A 25,503-nucleotide genomic window follows, 5' to 3' on the forward strand; every position below is an offset into this window, starting at 1 on the left:
GTCTCTATCAGATGTACGAGTTACTTACCTTCGGTAACGATGTAACTGGTAGAGACGTTGTCTAGCCGCAGATTCCTTAACGCCCTCCCATCCTCCCGGTTCTCCGAGAACCTTGCCAGGTGGGCTTCACCTCTTGCCTACTTTCAGTTGCCATTGGTTTTCTTTCAAGGGTGCTCACATAGTTGCACCCCTTTTGGAATTACCTAATGCGGCTGACTCCCTCCAAGGGGCTTTTTCCTGTAGATGGTGCCTTTTCATTCACTGTCATCAGAAGATTCTTTTTCTTCTTCTTCTCCTGCTGTCTTCCCTCCCTCCCGCTTTCTCCATTGACTGGCGGCTCTTGTCTCCTATATAGTCGTCTTCTTTGAAGATCTCTTAAGCTCTGTTTTCTGCTTCCATGAGGGACGATACCTTCTTGAAGTACATTGCTGTTCCTTCTTTCTGTGCTCCGTTCTTGTTGGATGGCACGGTTCTACATAGTAATAACAGCCTATTTTTGTCTGTTGAGATATTCTTCCCTTGTTGCTCACACTTTGGAAAGAGTTTACGCTTCGCTATGCGGGGTTCTTTCTCACAGCGTTGTTCCACTTTTGCTTTTTCACTTATATGTAGACAGTGTCTGATACTGGCTTTTATGATGGTGTTTTGCACCATCCGCCTTATTTGTTTTGTGGATTTTTCATCCCTCACACACTGCTCCCATACTTTCACAGTTTTGTTGGTGGCTCCGCGTAGTGCCTCGGAAAAGTTTCTCCGAAGAAAACTGACGTCAGCGCGCCGGGTGGGACTTATATGACCTCGCTGACATCACGTACGTGGACGACGTCAGGGCGGGGTCGTGTTGCGCCGTCCCCCGGCGCACAGAGGTGCTGCTGCAAAGAATTTTCTGGATCCAGTCTGACGCCTGGGGATATTCTAAGTTAAGGAATCTGCGGCTGGACAACCTCTCTACCAGATACATTGTTACCGAAGGTAAGTAACTCGTACGTCATTTACAATGTCAATAGCTCAAATTAGCGTAAATGCGAGACCTATTGCTTTGCAAATGCTTGTTGGAGAATGCCTACAGTTCTCTCGACCATCGCTATGTGGAGACTAACAGTGACAAAAGTGTGTTTTCTAGTAAGGGAGACATGCCTTTTTACCTGTGCCCCTGCAGTGGAATTCAATTTAGAGTCTCTTTAAAAGGTCTATTAAGTCGCCCATAACTGGGGCCCTTGGCTTTCATTGTGTGTTGGACTTGAATGAAGGATGTCTGTGTGTGTGTGTGCGCAAGAGAGAGAGTGCAAAGGATTATATGTGGGTATCTGTTCTGATCAGTAGTGGGGCTCCTTTGGATAACATATGAGTGTTTGAACTACTCCTGGATTAAGCCTTGACTGCCTGTCCTCGCTATCCTGAGCGAGGCAAATGCTAAAAGGGAGTATTTGGTCATTTCCGTTGGAGGGCAATAGTATTGTACCCTGGAACACAAATGGCAGTGAACAGCATCCTTATGAGCTATTTATTGCCTAGTAATCTCTGACCACCCTGAAACACCAAGGAAAAGCGTTACACTCATGTTTAAAAGGAACGAGAGTGAAACATCTTTACGAAGCTGCAAATGTTCCAATAGAATATCTACGTGCACCCCCTCCAAGAGAAACATTGCATCTCAGATTTCAAATAACCTGCAAATGTGTACACTGACAAGGTCTGGGATTGGTCTCACCAAGCACATTTTCAGATAAAGAGTCCACAATAAATACAAGGCAGGAGAACAGACAGCATTGACACGTTTGTATACCCTCTCATTGGGCTCTCATTGGCTAAGTGGCTGAGCAGAACCAGCATCAGGCAGTTCCAAAAACTTCCCTGAAAATATGAATTCCTTGTAGTTGAAGGCAGCAGCGCATGTTTTGCGATGAACTGCGCTGAAATGCATTCCTCCCACACTGGATTAACTACTTACAAATCTTACCAAAACGTTTGGTTATGCAACAGAGAGAAAAGTTAATCTGCTCTTTTGACATTGTTGGTTGAGCAATTTTCCTCTGTCAGCACCTGTATATACCAAAAAGGCGACCCTGAGTCATGTGTTTCACCATTGTATTGAGGAGACACATTTACAAACATGTTTTATATTAGACACTAAAAATAGTCAATCATTTGGCATATGTATGCTTGATATTTGTATAACCCAGGCTAGAAGATGTGAGTAGTGCCTTATTGAGTGTAGAGTGTTTCTTAGTGGACTATATTAAGTTTTTTACAAGACTTCAAGCATCTCAATTAAAGTTTCTTCCTAGAAAAAAGCAATTTGAAAAAAGAGACCCACAATTATGTATCAAAGGTAAAAGACGTGAGTAAAGTAAAAACAGATTAAAAATACAATTTCATAAAATAAATGTTAGTTGGGAATTCATACCGTAAAAACAAACATGTTAATGTCAGTGAATCACCTAATGAGACAAAACTAAAGCTCAAATAAATAGATAAAGGAAAAGTGCAAGATTTTGGGAATTGGACGTACAAGCATTAAATTAGGGATTTGGGTTCAAATATTGAAAATGATTATCTTGCCATTTTTGCAAGTTACTTTTAATTTTTATTGAGTTTGCATGGTTTAATTGATGAACTGTTGTAGTTATCTAGGGTGGTAAAAGTGTATTAAAAATCAAGTGTACAAATGTTTAACAATGAGAAGCCTTACACTTTATGTTGAACTGCAAAAGGTGAGCTTTCTCACATACACTCAACATGTTACAGTTCAAACACATACCCTTCAAAAGCAAGCTGAGGCATGTTATAACCTAAACTCGAACCATGAGTTTCCTAGGATCTCTCTCTCTTTAAATTTATGGTACTATCTTTTCAGTTATAAGAAGCACAGGGGAAGGAAATAGAAAGGAGAGATTTAAAACAAAGTTAAGGTAGTGTTTGAAAGTCTAGAAAAAACATTATTCATATTTTAAAAATATATAATCTCATACACAGATTAATATAAGTTTTCTATAAGTTAAAATTTCTATAACCATATGTATAAATATGTATATGTATGTGTGTGTGTGTGTGTTTGTAGCATGTGTGACTGTAGATACACATGCTTTACATACTCCTGTCACTTAGTGTTAGACTCTGCCATTACAAATTGTCTTTCTTTGAAGAAGCTTTGGCTCACAGGATGTTGTGTGACTCCAGCCCTTGTCTAAAACGCTCATGGGCACTGACTTGACCTTGGATTGTTTTTTCCGCAAATGGTTTCAGACATGTTCATCCATGGCTCCAAGATCGACACACCCTTGGTGGCTTTCTCAGACCTAACTGACTGTAACCGATTGCCTCAATGCCGAGGTAGCTGAAGCTCTGTTTCCAGACTTGGTAAAGTCCTCTTCAATCTCTGGCAGCTTACCTCAGAGAATGCAGACAGGAAGTGGTCCTGAAATTAACAGCCTTCCAATTTTGCCCACAGTGCAATGTCAACTGTCCTTGGGTAGACAAGCACAAAGTTTGCAGCCTCTGCCTCTCCCCGACCACAAGGAGTCATTCTGTGGCTTCTGCCTTGCCTTTAGCTGCAAAACAACTTTGAGGTACCAAAGAGAAAGGAGTCGGGCGCACAGTAAGATGCAGTAGCAATCATCCTCTGAAAGACCTACCATTTTTGGAAAACAGCACCCGCTTGGCATCGAAGAAGAGGAGGGAGGCCTCTCCAGCATCATTGGCCAGGCACCTTCGAGGAAACTGATCGGGAGGGTGTGCGTTGACACCAATATTGTCACGCATAAACATGACACCAAGGACCATGAATACCACCATGGTGGCAAGCCATGGAGCTAAGCCCCACCCACCCAAATGCTCTCACCGAGACTTGAAGACACAGCTTCAAGCTCTTCTACCCACACTTATACACCTAGCCACTCAAACGTCACCTCCTGCTCCACACCACCACTTCCACCCCAGCCATGTTCACCCCCTGCTATACATCCTTCAGAATCTCCTGAGAGGTTAGTTCAGTTCTTCTTTGACTCAAGTATCTCATATAGAGAAAGAGACCCTTATGACCAGCCTCCTGGGATAGGAGACAGGGATGACTTCTGGGCAACTACAACGTCAACCTGGCAGAAGATCCAGACCTCAAGCCTTATCAAGCCAAATATTCTCCCCCCAATGGCACCACTTCTTATCATGCAGTCATTCAGAGGGTTGTCCGCCAACATAAAGTTGACATGCATGTCCTATAGGATGAGGACGACTTTTTAGTGGAAACCCTCTCAAAGGCAGAACACACTGTCCTCTTCCTTCATTGTCTGAGCCAAGGTGGTCACTCCCAGGATATATAGAAAAAGTTTAAGGCCTCTCCTAATGAACTTTACATCAGAAGGCGAGTCCCCCGTCTCTGTTGTGGCTCATATTACAAGGAAGTGGGCCTCCTCCCAAGCAATAGGGGATGCCTCCTATTAAGATAAGGGAAATAAGGGTCTGAACACCACTAGCAACTCCTTGTGTTGAACTGCCAATTCGGTGGGGTTGCTTTTGAGATAAGTACCACTGGAAGGAGATAGAGGCCCCGGTACAACACCTCCCTGAGACTTACAGGAGAGAGGTGGGAAGCTAGTCGCAAAAGGAAAGATAAATTGCAACTTGAAGATCCATTGGGTATTCAATGCAGTGGATACTGCTTCTCCCAGTGTCAACACTGTAGGAAAGTGGGTTTCTGTTGCAGTAACCCCCCCACTTTTTTGCCAGACTACTGATGCACTTTTTCTTGGTGTGCCCTGGGTCCCTGCCAATCAGGTTCCCAGGGCCTGTGTTCTTTCCCCAAAAACAAACCCAATTGGCATCTCTGGCCACATGTCAGCCCCTGGTAAATGGTACCACAGGTATCCAGGGCCCTGTGGCCAGAGAAGGCCTCTAAGGGCTGCAGCACTTATCGTGCCACCCTCAGCGACCCTGTAACCTGACACTCACACACTGCCTTTGCAGACTAAGTGCCTTGGTGCAGAACAAAGTGAAGAGTCGACATGGCACACATCCCTGTGTGCCATGCCCACAAACCACAGCCCTGGCATACATCAGTCACCCCTCTAGCTGGGTGCCCTATGCCAGTGGTGAGGGTAAAGGAGCATGAGCCCTGTACCCCTACAGTGCCCAAGTCCATTCCTGGTCACTGTAAGTGCAGTGCTGCCATTAAGAGTATATGGTGCTGGGAGTTTGTCATTACGCCTTCCACAGCACCATAATGGCTACACTGAAGACTGGGAAGTTTGGTATCAAACTTCTCAGCACATTAAACCCACACTGATGCCAGTGTGGGATTTAATGTAAAATGCATGACAAGAGGGCATCTTGGAGATGCCCCCTGAAACTCGACCAACTTCTAGTGACCTGACTGAGTGACTACGCAGGTTGCCACCACCAGACATGTTTCTGGACCCCTGGGTCGATAGCTTGCTGCTCTCGGGGGCCTGAAACAATGCACATCCTAGGACAAGGTGCCAAGCCTCCTCCCCCAGGATGGGCAGGGTTCACGAAGGAGAAGCTTCAAAGGCACGCCGCTTTTGTGAGCCTCTCCAGACCATTTGTTGCTTTCAGCAACTGGTCCCCACTGGTTCTACCCCCCACTTTGGGTGGGAGAACCGGCGGGAAAAACAAGTGAGGAAGAGAGGTGTGTCCTCCTCTGCCAACTCCACCCCTAAGGTGGGGGAGGCGAGGTGAAGCACAACCTCGAGTCCCCACCATCTTGAGGATGGGGGGACCCAGCCAACCAGGGACAGGCTCCTGCCCCCCTCCCACTGGAGAGTGGCAGAATAGGGGGTGTACCCACCCCAGGGAAGGGACCCATTGGTCCCTGCCCTTTGCCTACCTGTAACACCCCTAAATTTAGTATTTAGGGGCACCCTGAACCTTCCTTCCTCAGATCCAACCACTACAAGAAAAAGAAGAGAAGAAGAAGGACGAGAAGCCGTGTAGAGCTAACAAGAGGACGACGCCCACTGACTTGGCCCCAGCCCTACAGGCCTGTCTCCCCTTGAACCTGCTCCTGCAAAACCCCGGCGTGTCCAGCGGACAGCAACCTCAAAAACCCCGGAGCACCTGCCTGCCTTCACTTTCCAAGCTGTTTCTCCCGTGAACACCGGACGTGTTTGAACTGCAGCTTCTGGTGCCAGCCAGGACCCGCGAATCCAGCCCACTCTGCAACCGCCGAACCTGGCCCAAGCTCGAGTGGAAAAATACCACAAGGAGGTCCCCCGGTGATCCTGACCCAAGATCCGGCGACCCCTGACCTGCCTCAAGCCTCCTGATGACGCCTGCAGCCTCAATCCAGAGCACCCCCTACCGTGACCAGAGCGGGTAAGAAAATCCGACGTCCCAAGGCACCCCTGCACCCGACGCCCCACAGCCTTGTGTGCCCAACCCAGCGGTGCCTAACCAACCCTCAACATCCCAACTTACCCCTCGAAGTGGTGGTCACTCCTGGAATATCCCCGCCCCCGAACCTGCAGTGATTCTTTGTCCCGGAGCATCTCTATTGAAATCAACACGGCACCCGACCTCAAAACAGCACCCGGCACCTAGCCGCCCTAGTGCCGCTGAGGGTGCCCCTTTGGTGCTGACTTGGTCCCCAACTTGCCCTGAGCTTAACCCTAGGACCTTTGCTCCCACAACCCAGTGGCCTGCTTGCCAGCAGCCACCAACCGGAGCCCCCCTATCCTCCATAGGATAACATTGGGCCTCAACACTCTGCACCCGGCCGCCCTAGTGCCACTTGGGGTGCAACAACAGTGCATCACTGACCCTGGGAGACACCTGAGTCTAACCTCAGAACCCTAGGTGTCGACTTTTGAAAACTAAGAATATTCCTTAAAAATCACACAAATAACCAAAATACATTTTCTCAACTGTTTTCAGGAAATGTCCCAGTGCTGAATCTAGGTATCCATCACTGAGTAAGAAAAGTAACGTTAAAGTAACCTACCTGCAAATTGAATTTCCTTCCATAGGATAACATTGGTGATTCTATGTGAAAAAGTTTCTAAGTGTCAACTTTTCAAATACAAGAATATTCTTTAAACATCGTACAACTGACTAAAACGCATTTACTCAACTGTTTTCAGGAAATGCCCCGGTGCTGAATCTAGGATCCAGCACTGTGTTAGTAAAAGTAATCCGAAAAGTAATTTAATTGCATTTTTACTAAAAAAGCCTATTAAGTCTATTAAGTTTGTGCATTGCATTGCAACCTCTGTAAACTCGAATTGGTACAGAGTCCTACTGTATTTTGAAAGTATTCAACAACGGCATCTTGTAGACGAAAAGTATTTATATGCTTAACTGTACCAGGTTTGCTTGGTTCTAGAAATAAAACAACAGTATACTTTTTTATACAAAAACAATTGGCCTAGAGTTCAGTTCCTGAGTGTATGAATTCATTTGCTGACTGAGTGGGTTCATCAAATGCTTAACACTGTCCTCTGATACTGCCTTACTGCTCGACCAAGCTACCACTTTAGAGAGTAAGGTTCTATCTAACTTTAACCCCTACCTACCTTTGGAGACTCTTGGACTCTATACACACTGTACCTCACTTTGGTGCAGTATATATAGAGCCAGTTTCTTACAAACACCAGCATCCTGCTCCGCTGCCGTGCATGGCTTCGTATCTCAGGGTTTAAACTAGAGACCCATGAACACCTATCTAAACATCTCGTTTGAAGGAAGCATCTCTTTAGTTCCAAAGTGAACAAGAAGGACACTGAAATCCCAAAGTCCCTGGGCACCCTGCAGTCTGCTACATTCCTTTCGCAGACAGCAGTCAAGGATGGGACAAGGCCCCTCCACAAGACTAGGAGCAATCCTATCAGCCTTTCACAAGTCCCAGGTAGGGAGAGGATACTTGAGGAGAGGTTACAGGGATAACAACATGAGGGTAGAGGTAGAGGCAGATCAGGCAGAGAATTTGTTTTTTATTTTTTTAGCCTCCGCTCCCAAGCATTGACTCGGCCACTCTCCCATCCAATAACACAACATCTGTTGGGGAGGGTAAAGGGTTTTCTACTCTTGCTGAGAGAAAATCACCTCAGATCAGTGGGTAGTAACAGTGGTTCATTGAGGGCTACTGCGTAGAATTCCATACCACCCCGCTCAGCATAGTACCACGCTGGTACACCCTCAGTTAAGTGTGTGATGGTGCAAAGAAAAAAACTCTTGCTACGGAGCAACCTTCCCAGAATGCAAATGCTTATTTTTAGGTCTACTTAACTTAAGTGATCAACCTTGTTTTTTGTGTCTGGTAATTTTCATAAACAATTGTATTTCACAAGCATTGTTGTTCGCAATTGAATGAGTTATACAAAACAGCATTTAATTATTGTTCAAATCACAATAATACTTTGTACATCACAATTTATACATAATTTATACATAGGTCAAGAATTTGATCATTTCCGTGCTCGCCCAATGCATTTCGGGCCGTATGATGGCCCTTCTTCAGGGGAAAATCTACAAGATGAAATTATAAACAATAAATCCAACAATATTTCTTTTTCCATAAGTGCAGACAACAACTCTAATATATCATGAAAAAACGTACTATATGCAACTGCAACATATTATCTCATCATCACGTTGCGTACTTGAAACTGATAACGCTGATAAATTATTGCAATCAGAACGTACTACTAGGAAAGATACCATTATGAAACCCAGTCACCCTAGGTGAAAAAATAGTGTACTCAAACGTTCGTGTATGTGGGAAAAGAACTGAGGCTTAGCGTACCTGTTGACCATGTAAGAACCACTCTCTGTGAGCAAAAAAGAAAAAAATACCAAAACTTAAAAAGGGCTCTCAGAGTTTTAAATTAGCCAAACTAAAAACAGGCAATGATCCTCGTGCACTAACCTTAGATTACTGACCACCTTTGGAAACAAATATCCCCACTGGGTCAATCAGGCTCTGAAGAGATTGCTAAAAAAATCGAAATAAACCCATTAGCATACGAGAATCTCACATCTATACCTCTGTATATTCTCCAAATCACCCAACGAGCACCCGCTCACCTGTTCCACAATTTCTTAAGCGTAGAAGCAACCGATAACCGCACAGGAACCCTCAGTTAAGACCATCTCACTCTGTTCCAAGAGGATGTCAGCATGCTCCTCCAAAAGAGCACAATGCTAGCAGTGCCCAGCAGTGGGGGAGATGGAGAGGTAGAGTGGGATACAACAGTAGTACCACATCGCCTACCTAGAGCTCATGGCCTCTAACCAAGCCCTGAAAGCTTTCTAGTTGCTTGTCCATGTAAAGGCAGACAACATCACTCAAATGGCCTACAAACAGAAATGGAGGCACTCACTACCCACACTGTCTTTGCTAGCGCAAGACATCTGGTACTGTGTAATCTGCCACAAGATTCATCTCTTGACAGAACACCTTTCAGGAGTCAATCAGAACTTTGTGGACCTGTTAAGCAGGTGCATCAACACAATTTGCAACTCCATCTGCAAGTCCTCTGCAGGTACTTCCAAAGGTGGAGAACTCCAGCCATTGACCTCTTCGCTGTCCCAGAAAACACAAGATGTCTAAACACACCCCACCCCCCTGATTTTGACCCCCACAGTCCATGGGCAACACACTATGGAGGAACTGGTCTGGGATATTTGCCAGTGTTTTTCTGCTTCTCCCACTTATCACATACATGGTGAGTAAGATGAGGGAGGTCTCCATTTCCCGCATCCTGGTTGCCTCAACTTAAGGTAGACACCTGCTCAATGCTCCAGCAGATGTCCATCAGTGCCCACAAGACACTTCTGAACAGGCCAGAACTTCTCACACAGCAAAGCAGCCAAATCAGGCTTCCAGACCCCTTGCAGTTCAACCTAGGGGTCTGGCACTTGAGGTATTAGAGTTTGGCTATTTAGATGTCCCATAGGAATGTATAACTATATTGTGTGGGGCATATAGGCCATCTACAAGTACATGCTATGCAGCCAAGTAGGAAATATGTGTCTATTACTGCACCACCAAACAATTAAACCCCTTTAAACTTAAAGTTCCATATATAATTTGCTACTTTTTTACACCCTCAGAAGGGAGGTCCAGCATACAAATTTATAAGCCTACTTGGATGATGTCATCAGTGAGGTGCCCTCTGAGTACATGGTTTAATAAATCTCACACTGGCATCAGTGTGGATTTATTTCAATTAGTTGTTTGGTACCAATCACTCCTGGTTTCAGAGAAGCCATCATGGTGCTGGGAAACTCGGATTGTCGAGTTTCCAGCCCATGTTCACCTTATGGCTTCCCTGGCACTTACAATATTTAAGAATCGACTCAAGTGTTGTAGGGGCATATCTACTCATGCAGATAGGCCCTCACCTGTGGTATAGTGCAAAATGTGGGGGCTAACTATGTCAAATGAGACACTTTCTCACAGTGGCTAGCATCCTGTTAATCAACAGGACTACAAGAGAGCTGCCTAGAAACACCTGCCCTCCACTGGACATCGAAGTGCAGCCTCAGAAGCCGAGTCCTGACCGTCACGAGGTGCCTCCATGGTTGTTGAACCCGTAACAGAGGGGGGAGAGTGGACTCTGGACCCACTATAAATAATGATTACCTTCAAGGAACTTCTGAGACTGCTGTAACAAGTAGATCAGCTGACCAGTGGCGACTAAACCTGCATTGGAACCACTGGTTCATCGCGGGAGATAAAGTCTTGAGGTTGGAGAGGGCATCTGACCCTTGTGGGTCCCAGAGTAGCCACAGGAAGCCCTATCGCTGCTCACATCATTCTCAGCATCTCACAACTCTTCAGCATCCTGTATTTTTAACATTCTGTATTCTCAGTATTAGTATCCCCAGCATCAGGACCACTTTTTTGCTGGAGTAGATAAAGGCTAAAGATACAGGAAAGACCTTGAGACCGTTGGACCTGACAGGTATTTGTCCCCCTGGACCTGACAAGTCCCTGTGACTGGCTCCCAACCTGTTGTGGCCCATCCAAGAGAGTTTTAGTAGCCATTCTAGCCCATTGACTCCGACCTGCTAAGCTACTTGCAGTGATTTGTTGCAACTTAAAGATTGAACTACAGAGATTTAGTTTAGGTTTGAAAAATTATATCTCCGGTTTCCCTTTATAGATGTGTGTCTTTTTAGTTTCTATCTAAATGTAAAAATATACTCTATTTTTATAAATTGGTGTTGGATTTCTATAGAGTCGTATTTGTTTACTTATTGGCTGTTTTTGCTACTTTTAAATGCTTTCATCTTGTTCCTTTGATTAAGCAGGACTGCTCTGTGCCAAGCTATTCAGGACTGAGCAAGATGTTTCATTAAAGAACCTAACTGGACCTGATATAGAGATTGTGACATTATTACATGGTGAGGTCTCACAACAACACCATAAAAGTATACATTTTCCTAGAATGTCCGATTCGAGGCCCTCTTTAAATGCTTATTTCTTGGAAACAGCTGAACAGCATTACAGCAGATCACAAAATGCACACTTTCTAAGTTAAATTCTAACTTTGTGCCACGTTTTGTGTAAATCTATCCTGCCTTTTTTTCTGTATCGGAGAGCAAACGTTCCTATTGGAAATAAATTGGAAATCACACTTATATCTACCCCCTTACCTTTTATGACCTCTTTTTGATGAAGCACAAGTAGATGAACTTTTTCGGGAAATTTTCATGCAAATTGTCAAACTAAGGCAACATTATTTTTTTTTAAAATGTAAATATAATTTCCTAGGGAAATTCTCACCTAACTATAACTATACTGGGGCAATATGGCATATCACGCATGCCGTTCCAACAATGTAGTGGCCAGATGCTCAATAGTAATTATCCTTAGATGGGTTTTAGCCAGTTAGCCAATCGCAAATTTGAATAGGTATTCTTTGTTTTATTTGTGCACTAAGTGGCAAATGCATTTGTACATGTCTCGTACTGAATGCTATATTAACATTCTATAGTCTTCTTATTTCTTTAACAAGTAAAAATCAGAGGGCCTAATTTAGAGTTTTGCAGCCAAGTAGTGGCAGTTGATGTGGCGAAGGAATTTGCCATATTCATCAGGACGGTACTCCTCCCACCAAGTTAAGAGATGACCACAGGCCCAGCGGCTATCTCTGTACATCGAAGGAAACTGCCATAACAGCAATGTTTTTCAATGCACTAAACACTTGGTGGATGGCTGCCCCAAGCAGAAGTTTGTTTCTGAAAAATGAAAAAAACGAATGATCCCAAAACCATGGGAATTTTCTCCTAGGTTGTGAGGGTCGTTATTGTTTTTTTCCTGTCCCTCACAAACCAGGCTTTTCCTGGAGGTGACGTACAGGAAAGCAACAAGAGACTCCTTTACCAGTGCAGCCACCTATTGATGTTGTTCTCCTCATTATATCTGGCCCTTACCACTGGTCTCTCAGCAGGAACATCCCATTGCGACAGATCCACTTTTGCAAAGTGTGTGCGGCACACTTTGGGTGCACCTGTGAAGGCCCTCGAGATATACACAGTGCGTACTTCCCCATTGTGGCATTTCCACCATCTGTAAATACCAGTGCAAGACACGCCTGTTGTGCATCCCTTAAGTTCACATGCACCAGAGCGGAAGCAACACGTTTGCAGCTGAAATCCTAATGATAATCCTTTATTAACATGGGATTGAAACACCATTGACTGTTGACCAAGACCTGTGTTGATTGTACTAGTTGTTTACAATTGATGATACTTTGTATTGTATAATTCGCAAAGATGCATCACTAAGTTTTGAGCACCGAGCACTTCCTTCACCTCTCTGATCACTTATGTTACCTGTTTTCAACTGTTTATGTTCCTAATATTGAGCAATAAAAAGTTTTTGTAAAAGAAAAGAATCTTTTATTCTTCTTTATTGTCACTGCAGGGACCTCTGTTTCCAATTTCTTGATGTATACCATAGGGTATGCTTTGTTCTTTATAGATGTATGTAGGAAAGTGGCCCTTGTTGACATGCTCACCCCCACTTTTTTGCCTGGTATTTGATGCAATTTTGACAGAACTCATTAGTAAATAGTACCCGAGGTACTTAAGGCAGGGAAGCTAAGGAGTGTCCCTAAGGCCTGCATCATGTATTATGTCACCCTAAGGGACCCCTCATCACACTCATGCAAACTGCCATTGCAGGCTGCATGACATGGTGCAGAGAAAAGTGAAGACAAGACATGGCGCACCTCTTGTGCACCATGCCTGCAGACACTGCATGGCATATAAGTAAGTCACCCCTACAGCAGGCTTTACAGCCCTTAGGCAGGGTGAATTATATTACATGTGAGGACATATCTGCATGAGCAGATATTCTGCATGAGCAGATATGCCCCTGTGATGTCCATGTTGATTCGTGGACATTGCCAGTGAACAAGCTAGCCATCTTAAGTATATTTACTGGGCACTGGTGATTGTGAGTTCCCCAGCTACCTGATGGCTGAAACTAAAGATGTGTGGTATCAAACATCTCATATTATTAAGCCCCCACTGATTCCAGTGATGGATTTATTAATACATGACTCGGAAAATGACACCCACTGCCCGAACAATTTGGCACCAGGACAGGTGGGAAAATTAGCTAGTCAGGAGGCGTGTTCTCCATTAGGCTAGTTACATCCCTAAGGTGGGCAACCTGATGTGAACACGAAAACTAGAATTCCACCACCTTGGTTTTTGGTGGAATTAGCCTTACTGGGCCAAGGTTCTGCCCACTTCCCACAGGAAATGGTCATATGAGAGAAGGACAAAGAAGACGAGGGCAAAGAGGAGCCACAAAACAACGAGAACTGACAACTACTGTGGACTTTTGGCTCCAAACTCTGCCTGCCTGCACCAGTCTTGACAATCGTGACCGAGTGACTCGCCCTGTAGCTGAACAACTATCAAGAACCCCGGTAGACTGCCAGCCCTTTGCAAATTACCAGCAATCTCCCTTGGAGTAGAGGAGTTACTTTCCTGAAGTCTGCAGGCACCGAAGAAGCAGAGTTAAGTTTACCATGTTGGCACTCCCCAGCCAGCCTGATTCAGCAGCCCCCCTGGCAGAGGTACCAGTGCTCCTGAAGGTCAGATCTGTCCCCCCACCGAGTGAGAGGACACCATTACTGACCAATGCGGCACAGCACCAATACCCAGGGAACCAAACCTCTTGCAGCAACCAAGGCCTGTTTTAGTCCAGTCAGGACTTTAAAAGCACCAAGACCGAGCAGCCTTCGAGGGACGGCAGCATCGCAGTGAGCCATTTCCTGAGTGGCACAGTTATCCTGATTTTCTGCACCCTCAATTGGTGATACTGACAACGGCGAGCACCTAGGAAGCACAAAGCCCAGCCAACCTAGCCACCCTGCACCCGAGCTCCCCAGACCATGTACCAATGAAACAGCTATGCCCCCTTGCTCCTACGAATCCTAAGGAGCCGAGCCCACCATTGGGAGCTCCAGGACTTGCAGCCTGTTTCTATGTGGCCCTCCTTCTTTCCACCGGCGTATCTCGCAAAGCTACCAACCCAACGAGCACCTCTGCACCCGGATACCCCAGGGCAAGTAACGAGTAACAGTTTGTGGTACTTTGGACCATGGCCCTGTACAACCTTAGTCCCGAAGGAGACCACCAGAAATTGACGGTAAAAACAGTATGTAACAAATGCCTTTTTACCTATTGCAAAGCATTGCTGCATAAAAACTAATTTAAGTGAATTGTTTAGTAACTTGTGAAATTAAATATTTAAAAAAGTACTTACTTGATAACGAATTTCTTGGTATCAAAATTTATATAAACATACAGCTTATTTTTCTAAATTCATCTCAGATTTATTTTTGAGTGTGTGCCTCATATATTGCCTCTGTGAGTACAACAAATGCTTAATACTATCCTCTGATAAGCCTAAAATGCAAGTCCACTCTACCACAAAAGATATCATTTAGTGCTATCATTTTTGCCTCTGTAAACCAATAAGGGTTGCCTGCACTCTTTACCTTAGTTTGTCCACTAAATAAAGAGCCAGCTTCCTACAATGTATTTGGAAAAAAAGACACTACATCGTCCACTGCAAGTAGGGCGGCTGGTGCAATGTCCTTCCTCCAATGACACCTACTCTGCGACAGAATACTTAAGGTCTCTAAATGAGGCAGAGGACTGAGCATTTGGCAGGCAGGGTACTCTGTCACGTTTGCAAAATCTCCGGATCAGGGCCTATGTTTAAATGTAGTTGTTGAACTTATCAATCTAACTTACTAATCTGTGCACATTGAGTATTTGTTTAGTTTGCACTAAACTGTCCCTTTGTTAATTTCAGGCACAGTGTGCACAAGATGATAGCCCAACCATCCTACATGGGGCACATCACTTTGGGAGTAGCTTAAGAAGCCACTTGGTGCTGCCGTTCGATCACGCTGCAGTCCGAAAGAAGTGAGTATATTGTTTCTGTTGCTCATATACAAAGCGGTACCTCCAGTAATTTTCCTATTTATTATCAGCAAAAAATAAGGTGCTATCCTCACAACGTTACTACAGAGTTGCTACCTGGCTCATGACATTGATCAGTGGTTTGTATCCTTGCTCTATAAAGCAGATGATACGTACACCTTTTTGAGATGTGTATTTGTATTTTAGAGCCTTGCCACTTTATTGCAACACAGTCCTTGGCATACTGAATGGCTCAACTTTGCTGAACCTTTCAGTTTTTTGTGCAACTTTGTCATTTATTTCGGGGCACTACCGTGATTTTTGATTTAAAAAGGTCTTGTTTGTGGAAACATTTCAATAGGATATAAGTTTCAGATATTCCTAGAAATAAATACATTTATGCATTTCTGAAAATACATGGTTGTTTTGGAATTGTCAAATGGTTTTGAGTAGTTTGGCTGCGAATACATTAGATTATATTTAGATAGTGCCATTTAAAGGTTATTTCTTATGTTACCAATATATCTACAAGATGTTTGCCACTATACTTACTTTGGGCACTGCTGATTAATGAAGAACATTTTTTGAGTGCTCTATTGGCCATAAGGAGCTACAATTGTTCCAGCTTGGGGACTACCAAAGCAGTAGCGGTCGGCAAATAGCAGGTTAGTGGCAGAAAAGCAAGGTTTCAACGGTTTTTCTTTATCATAGGTGATCACCAGTAATATGCAAATAAATCAAAAGAGAACCTGCTACTAACAATTCTCACTTAATAATGGGCTGATATTGAGTGAGAGCATGAGCTTCTGAGAATACGAACTGAGTTTTACTGTCAGGAAAAGGAAAGGGGTTGACACTGCTGAAGACTTAAGCACAGGAGGGGACTGAAGGAGACTGAAATACCTTCCCTAACAAGGTCCTAAACCCGCATATTGGAATGGTCACAGTGAGGCAGAACAGTAGCATTTCTCATATTTTGCTAGCAGGGCCGAATACCAGGTTGAGGACTGTCGTCCAGAATATTGTGTCCTGAATGGTGAGTTAAAAGATAAACTTGGTGAATATATTGGGGAACACAATTTCGAGGAAGTAAGTAAGCACAAACAAGTAAGAATAGATTTACTGTTGTTAACTCCACATCTGGGTACCTTGAAGATATATTATGTATCATCAAAGTACGTATATGTGGAGTTGAATTATAGAAAACCTATTCCTACCTATATACACTTACCTGCTGATATTTTTTAACAATATTTGTGTAATTCTATGAGCTATGTTAATAAAAAGAATTATTAAAAAAAAAAAAAAAGATTGTGTAATTCGATATTCAGGGCACAATTTTCTGTACCTACACTGTCTTGGAAGATTATGAATAATGCCATAAAATGTAATACCTAAGTGCCTTGAGACCCTTATGGGTGAGTACTTGCGCTGTACAAGCCACTTGATTAATTGATTTATTTACCTTTAAGAGATGATGGAAAATTAAATTCAGAAAGAATAGGAATTCATGGGGATTGATATCATCAAGCTAAAAGGTGACTACCATCTCCTAGGCCCTACTTGTTATTCTCTCCTATTTCAGGATACACAGTTTCAGGTGGAGGGAGGTTCTTCCATAGGTAAGGTGCTGCTGCCAGTTAGATAGGAAGAGATTCCAACTGAGCTGAAATAAGGACTGCTTGGATGACAACAAGATTGTAGGTACAACTCATTTTGTAGGCCTTGTAGCTTTGAGTCCGAGCAGTTTGAGAATAATGTGCTTATTCAAGAAACTAGACCATGTGATAGTGGCAGCGGCGATCCTCTAAAACCACAGCAGAGCCAGTAGTGAGAAGGTGCGTGACGGTTATTTTTTTAAACTAGCAAGAACTTATAGGACCTGATTCTTCACCACATCAGACTGTCCAGTAGCAGAGATGGATAAAACACTAGAAGCAGACATGATGTGGTCAGGGAGAGGAAAAAGAAGTTATGATGGGTCAAGGACAAGATGAAGCACCCATTGGGAGGCGAAATTTAGTACCAAAATGGAAAAAATGTGGTGTCAACAGGGGTTTCTTCAGTGCCAGCAACTTAGATTGAACTTCTGTTTTTTAGAATGAAATATTTTCTAGATTTACATGCTGTACATAATTCCACCATCTAGTGGGTGGAGCAGTGCAAAATGCTAGGTCATAGAGCAAAATAAAAGGACGGATGGGAAGTCAAGAGTAGACATGGAAAAGGGGGAAATTGGCTCAATGGCTCAATGGTTGGCACTCTCATGCTGATGATTCACACCTGCTTGTTACCATGAGGACTCTGTTTGCATTCCTCAGATGGCATATTCTTCTTTTTCTTGCTCTCAAGGCTTTCAGTCCAGCTGAGTATCAGAACATACGCCTCCAGCGGGTTGATTTTTTATGTGGCCCATCAGAACCAAGGGGATTACGCTGCTCTGCAACTCCACAATGGACAGCTACAGTTTCTATTTGATCTTGGCAAAGGGCAGGCAGTAGCCACTCACCCCGTTCACATCAGTGATGGAAAATGGCATACGGTAAGAGTTTCAGATGGAAGCTGAACTGTAACTGTTTCTTTACTTCAACATGATTGAACATTTTATGAAGTAAACAGGTATGTTGTGAATCCTAAACAGAATGATTTCAAGTCAGTTTGGAGAATCTTCATTGTTACTTTTTTCATTGCATGTGATGCCAGTGGCGTAACACAGTATGATTGGGCCCTCCTGCTGAATGTGATGAGGGGCCCCTGAGACTCCTATATATCACAGATACTCATGTTATATGTTATCTTATAGTAGTTTGTAACGCGCACAGCTACTCAAAAGAGTGTCCCGGTTCAAGTCCAGAGTGATGAGAAGCAGAAATAGGGAGACATGTTAATTAAAGAGGAAGGTCTTCAATCTCTTCCTGAAGATCTTTGGCTCCTGAAGGCGACGTAAGTCAAGTGGAAGTTGGTTCCAGGCCACCTGTGCCGTATACGAAAGGGAGCTGCCACCTATCCTTATTCGGTGGAACCAGGGAGGACAAGCTAACAGCAATGTACAAGTGTGAAGCTGCCTGGAAGGGTTATGAAACTGAATACGTTTTCTCAGACACACTGGGCTGAGCCCATGGAGGGCAGCAAGTGCCATTACCAGTGACTTGAATTTCACTCTTTCTTTTACCGGTAGCCAGTGTAGGTTACGAAGGTGCTGCCTGATGCTGACCCTCTAAGGGAGACTGAGAAGAGTTCTAGCTGCGGCATTTTGAACTACCTGAAGCTTGTTCAGTAGAAAGCCAGGCAGACCAACATACAGTGCATTGGCATAGTCGATACGCGAGGTGATTAGCGCTCAAGTAACCATTTCCCTTGCGGAAAGCGGGAGTAATGGCAGGAATTTATTTAGTGCTTTCAAGATGCCAAAGCACATTCCAATCAACTTGTTAATCTGAGGGCCAGAATTGAGGGAGGAAGTTACCAAAGAAAAGAATCTCGGTTTTATACTCATTAAATTTCATCTGAGCCAAAGTGAGCCAGTGAATTATTGCTGTCAGGCATGTTTTAACAAGGGAAATAAACAACTCATTTTTATTCCAAGTGAAAAGGAGTTGACTGTCATCAGCACATGCGACTTTATCACCCAAGTCCTCTGCCATCCGAATGAGTGGGGACAGATGTTGAACAACAGAGGGCTCAAGACCGAACCTTGCGGAACCCCGGTCAACAGATTCTGTGGGTTGGCTGTAAAAGGAGGGACAATCAAAAAAAACGGGGGGAGGTAGAGGTTAAGGTTAGGTTCACCCTCCTTACTGAATGTGCACCCCATTGTTAACTATTCACAGGATTCTTTAGGAGTGGTATGCACGGGGCTGGCCCTTGTGCGGTCCTGAACAAGAGCTTTAGGGGAAAGCTTGAAACATGTCGACCCAGTACTAGGGACACCATACTCATTACAGTTAGGTCTTTCCCGAGTATTAACTACTGATCTTAGAAACATACCGACTTGGAGCAGGAATAAAATATTAGCTCACTAGCTAGGTATTTTTAACCTATTTTTTCCCACTCCACATCACTGCACCACACATTTTCCAAAAACTATGTGCTCCTTCGTAGTCCGCAAGTCGCAGCACGCTTCAACTTGCAGTGGATTGAGAGGACCTCAAAGATTAAGCATACCACCTAGGGGTAACTCTGGTGGGTGAGGGGACTCTAGAAAATATTTTTTCTTTCTGGAAAGAGGGTTTTTCACACATGTTCAGTGGAATCCCTGTTCTTCCTATGGTTAGGTTTCTAATTCCGGTATTCTGGATGTTATGGAACTGTGAAAGAAGGGATCCAGACTTGCTGAGTTCTTCCCTCAAGGAAGGATTTCAACCACTTCCATGCAGACCCTATTAGGCCAATATCCTGAAGACGAGCCAGGAGCAAGCGTGCAGCACGGTATCAAGCCCTGCCGTCAGGTCCAGGAGGACCAGAGCCGCCCTGCCCCCTGCATCTAAAGTTTAACGAATGGCCTCAGAAATTTCCCCCAAATCATATTCCGTGCTACAAGAGGCTCTGAAATCTGATTGGGCTGGGTGGAGAAGATCATGTTGTTCCACAAAATCAGACAGCTGTTTGTTGACCAGTTTCTCACAAACCTAAGCCACAGCTGGAAGAAGGGAAATAGGGCGATAACTGGAGGGAAGATTGGGGTCCAGTGTGGCTTTTTTAAGTAAGGGTAGAATCATCGCCTGTTTCCAGGTGGGAGGGACAGTGGCTGATGCTAAGGATATGTTGATCAGTGTGTTCATCACCGGATTAATCACTTCAGCAGTGCCGGCCAGCAGTTTGGCTGGGCACGGATCAGAAGGCAAGCCTGATTTGAGGGTGTTAAGAACAGCGAGTGAGTTCCACACCGGTATAAGTTCACAGGATGTGAATTTGGCTGAGGTGGAGGAAGATGACAACTGGGCGGGAACCATAGCTACTGGCAGGCTGTCCCCATTTCCAAAGCTGGTTTGAAGAGCCAGAACCTTATTAATAAAAAAAACTGGAAAGTTCCTCACACCAAGCAAGGGAAGGGGAGTGTCTGCTGATCTCTGCTTTAGGGGATAGAAAGCTTTTGAACAATGTTAAAAATGTGTTTGGCGTTTAGCTTGAGCAATGGCAGCATAATAGAGCTTTTTTGCCTTTTTAGGTCTCGCCTGGCGTTAGCAGCATGCATGCGCTGCTCTCGCCAGGTGAGGGATTCTTGGAATCGATACGATTTCCAGAAGCTCGCTTTCTGCTTCACCCGTGTTTTCCATTGGTGCGAGTCATTTTGCGTCACCAATTATGTAAAACCGGGTGTTATGATTGTCTAGGAGGCTTTTTAGTCCCGCCTGGTTACCATCCTATCCACTTTTGGCCCCGCCAACCTGGATTGGATCTTTTACTTGCGGCAGTAGACAGTGTCTCTTAATTAGCCGCTAAGCACTTTTTTTGGGGTATTACCGCACATTTCTTTAACGCGGTTTGTTTCAAGCGCAAGCAAAATGCTTTCACTTTTGCGCTTATTGAAGCTTCCCCAGCCTCTGCAACAGGCACATTTAAGGCACACAGCGCTATATTTATTGAAGCTGGCTGTCCTGAATGCGCACTGCACTTCTTTTGTGACTACAGGAAACTTGCTAAGCAAGAAATAAAGACTCTTTCCCACGCAAGACGTTTGATATAAAGATTACATGAGTCGAGAGGCGAGTACTGAAGCTGTAAGATGAGATATTTATGCTAAGACCAGTCGCTTCTCACAGGAAGGTTAACTCTGATCGTGTCCATTGGTTGTTAGTATAACTCATTAGAGTGAAAGCACCGAGTCTCACCAAAGTATGCCTTCCTTACCTAGTGACGGGTTCCAGCTCAGTCCAGTATCTAATGTATTTCTTGCCCCGACAGTACTACAAAACTGTCCTTAAACAGAGCACAGCTTAACTGTAGGTTTAAATGTCCCAAACTCAGTAGCCCTGTGCAGGACTTTAAGTGGAATGAAAAAACGGGGGGGGTCTCTCAAAGGGGCGTGGCCAATGTGATTAAGGGTGTGGCTTAAACACGTATGCTAAAAAATGCAATAGGTCTCGCCTTTCATTAAGTTAAAGACATTTGCTTTGCTATACAATACCATTAGTAAATGGCTTTAACTTAATCAAAGGCGAGACCTATTGCATTTTCAATGCTTGTTAAGAGTTGCTCTAGCCGTGGGGCAATAATCCTGTCTCCATTTTCGTTCCGCCTTTTACATTGCTGTTCCTGCATTTTCAAGGAGCTAGAGAACCATAGTTTTGGGAGAGGATTCCTAAGGCACCTGGGCCAAGACTCGGGGTGAGGCGCTTTACCACTTTGTTGATCCAGTTGGTAATATTCCCCAGGGCATCGTTCTAGTCATTAGCTATCACAGGACATGTTTCGGCTAAAGCAAGACTGAAGGCCGCCGGGTCTATTCTATGGACAGCTTTACCCCGGTGTCCTATAAGTGGCCGTGCCTGCTTAGCCTTATTTTGGATTTGCCAGGAAAAATAAATCAAAAAGTGGTCAGACCACTTCACTGGCAGGGTGTTCATCTACAGTGAGTGGGGTGTTAGAACAGATCAGGTCCAAGATGTGGCCCTCTCGATGCATGGGTAGGGACACACCTTCTTGTAATGGGGCTAGCTTCAGGGAATGAAGAAACTCCCGTGTGTCCCCCAGTTCAGCATTGTCAACATGAATTTTGAAGTCTTGGAGGTGCACAAAGTGGGAGAAGAAAAGTGCCCGAGGGCTCATAGGCCTTGAGGTGAACGGGGGACCACTAAACGGTTGGTCCCTGCATGATGCACCACCTTTTCGCCTGGTCGTAATAGCGGCGTAACTTTAACCATATCTTAAGCTTATGGATGTTTCCATCTACGGGTAAAAATGAGGCATCATAAATCCCTACTGCAATATATTGATCAAGTTGTGGAAGAGGGATAGAGAAGAAACATTGATAAAAAAGGGGCTTTGGGGTTTCAAAATTAGAATTATCTACTCCAAAAAGAAATTACTTTTAACCGTCTAGTAAATCGAGGCCAAGTTAAACAATCACTAGTCCAAGGAGTAGTCTCTGCTGTGAATGTACTTTGCTTGCCACAGGTTCCTAAAATTGTCACTTACAATTGACCTTTGCCATGGTAACACTACCACTTCCCAGGTGTGCAGATTTTATGTTTGTGTTAAAAATGGAGAGCGTGATGTGGTAATACATCAGTGTTGTATTATTTATGCTCTCCACTAGGGAACTGTCTTATCCCATTACCAATCTCAAAAGCCAGGTTTTATTAATGTGTCTAAATGTGCAGTTAAGGTGTTTATATGCGTTAGTCCTGATTAATTTGCATGAACCACAAAATCAGGATTTAATGCACAGTGGCAATATAAAGAGCACTACAGAATATTTCACTGGATTTGGCTTGGAACTGTAAATAAGCCGCTAGGTGTACTGGAGGATTCAAAATCTTCTGCATGACAGGTCCTCATCTTTTTCACTTTCAGTCGGACTTGTATGCCCAGTTTCGGGGATATAAGCAGCACAGACCTGCCGTATTAAATGACGACATGTCACTGCTGTCCCTATCCCATCATCTACGTTGCAGACAGCAACACATCTTCCCTTCCATGTTTTCATACATGCCTGAATGCACCAGAAGGCAGCCACAGAATGCCAGAAGAACAGCCTGCAGGGGGCCTCTTCTTTGCTATCTCGACATAATGCTGGCTGATCACTCCACTTCTACCACTAGTTTCATAGCTACTACTGTGGCTAAAAGGGCCCCTTCCAAAAGTCATTGTCCACTATATAAACACAACGTGACAGCAGGGCATCAAAGGCTGCCCTGTGGGGGGCATTTGTCATCCTGTTCTTTTGTCAGGTTGCTTTCATTTCCATTTGCAGCACCTAATGGCTGCCCAGTGTTAGTGAACACTCACTACGTGCAGCTTGGGCACTGCACTCATAAAGATCACCCATCTCAACCTGCCCAGGACAGTGGGTCACATCAGCTCTGGTTTCTAAATCTGATTCTTTGCCAACTCTTTAATGTCTTTCCTTAGCACATATTAATGTTTGCATCTTTCTGGTCTCATATTGCTTCTGTTGACGACTGCCTCATTCTGAGCTTAAATTCTCTCTTCTGCCTGCACCGCGTCGCTAGACGTCTCTACATGATTACAGTGCCCTTACAATCTCACTTACCAATTTATTTACGTACCCCTTCCTCTGCTTAATTTTGTTACACTACAGAAAATGCATATTCAGGTACAAGGTTACTAAAATTTTGCATCAGGGTTGCATCACTTTTGTGGCGCAGCCCCAATGCAAAACCGTTTTTGCAAGCTACTTTGTGTGGCTTTGCATGGTCTAGGAACTGCAAATGCACAGTGATGCCTTGCTTTACTTTGCATTGGGCAGGCATTACATGGGTGGAGCATGAGCGTTCCCACGTATTCACCAATGTATTTTGATGCAAACCCCAGATTTACAAAGACTTTCAAACCAGTATTTGTGCCACAAGGGTGTGCCTTCCTCACAGCAGCGTAACGTGTAGAAATAACTTTATTTCTCCTTGTTATTTCCTCTTTCCATGTGTGCTGTATTAAACAGCACACATATAACGAGTAATATGCCTCTTTGGATTGTTTTAGTTCAGGAAGGGTGCCACAAGTGTGTGAGAACAAGGCGAAAGCAGAAATGTTCCATATCTTTGTAAATATGGAGCATTTATGCTCTCTCCCTTTCACACAGTGCATCACAGCAAGTTCCCATGCTGCACCCTGTTACATGAAATAGTAATTCATATGGCCCTCAGTTTGCAAAAACGCTATCTCTACTTTTGGAAGATCATCCTATTTCTGGGAAAAATGCCAAATGGAAATTTTCACAACATTTTATCCCTATGCTGAAGGGAATTCCACCAGTAGATTTGCCTCCACATTTAGCACTCCCTCTAGAAATTGGAGGATTTTTTGTTAAGCCCTGCATTCAAACCAGCTCTTAGGGCCACATGTATCATGAATTTTACCAGTCGCAAACGACCCGATTCACCAAATCGGGCCATTGGTGACTGGTAAAATGCTTTTTGGTATGTATGAATTCCAATTTGTGATTTGGTAACATGTTACCGAATCGCAATTTGGAATTGCGAATACATACCGATTCAGTATTAGGAAGGAGAGTGGTTAGGGCGTCTCTTCCTAATACCGAATCGCAGAGGTATGTAGGAATGTTTTGCAACCGAAATGCTGTCCAAAACATTTGCATGTTACCACCTACTTCAACTAGATGGTAACCCATTTATAAATGGGAAGGGGTCCCCAAGTGACTCCTTTCCCTTTGTGAATGTTTGTTAAAATGTTTTTAAGAGCAGGATGTGGTCCCACGGACTACTGCCTGCTCTTGAAAAATGAAAAGAAAACTTTTCCTTTTTCTTTTTTAAACGCAACCTGTTTTTCTTTAAGTAAAATGGGCTGCATCAAAAAAATGTTTCCTGTATTTTAAAGCAATCACAGACATTATGGTCTGTTACCTCAGCAGGCCACCATCCCTGTGATTTTACCAATTCCTAATCGGTCACAAATTGTGACCTACCTCATTAATATTTATGAAGTAGGTTGATTTGTGACCCATTGGGAAATGCTAAATGAAACTCATGGAGTTTCATACATTTAAATAGTGATTACTTAATTGCAATTTGCAGAGAATCACAATTAGGTAATCACTTTTTGAAATAATAACATGTGGCCCTTAATCTCTTAATTCCTATATATTACAGAAATCTCCATCAATTCTTTTAGCCTCTGTTGCTGTCACACTTTCCTTTTTCTTCATTCCTCCTTTATTGCAATGGGGGGACATTGGGCTACGCAACCATTCTCCTTTTCTACCATCACCCTCATTCTTTTCCTTTTCCTGCCCTTCATCTTTATAAAATCTTTTATGCTTCTTCCCCTGCACCTTATCCCTTCTCTTTTCTAATCATCTGTGCCTTCTCTTTTCTATTAAGATGTGCGTTATCCCTCTTACTTCCTGTCCACCCCTTTTCTTTTTTATCAAAGATTTCGAAATTAATCCTCATT

General features: G+C 43.9%; 1 protein-coding gene across 3 annotated transcripts in view; it reads left to right on the forward strand.

The window, feature by feature from the left end:
• The window catches only part of LAMA1 (laminin subunit alpha 1), a 692,815-nt gene that overhangs the window by 632,645 nt on the left and 34,667 nt on the right, over positions 1-25,503 (forward strand). For all 3 annotated transcript variants that reach the window (XM_085605997.1, XM_085606000.1, XM_085605998.1), the window contains 2 exons: positions 15,299-15,411; positions 17,761-17,950. In XM_085605997.1, coding sequence (XP_085462123.1) covers positions 15,299-15,411; positions 17,761-17,950 — 303 coding nt within the window. The remainder of the gene's footprint in view (positions 1-15,298; positions 15,412-17,760; positions 17,951-25,503) is intronic.

This window comes from Triturus cristatus, chromosome 5_1, assembly GCF_964204655.1.
Source record: "Triturus cristatus chromosome 5_1, aTriCri1.1, whole genome shotgun sequence".
Classification (NCBI taxonomy): domain Eukaryota; kingdom Metazoa; phylum Chordata; class Amphibia; order Caudata; family Salamandridae; genus Triturus; species Triturus cristatus.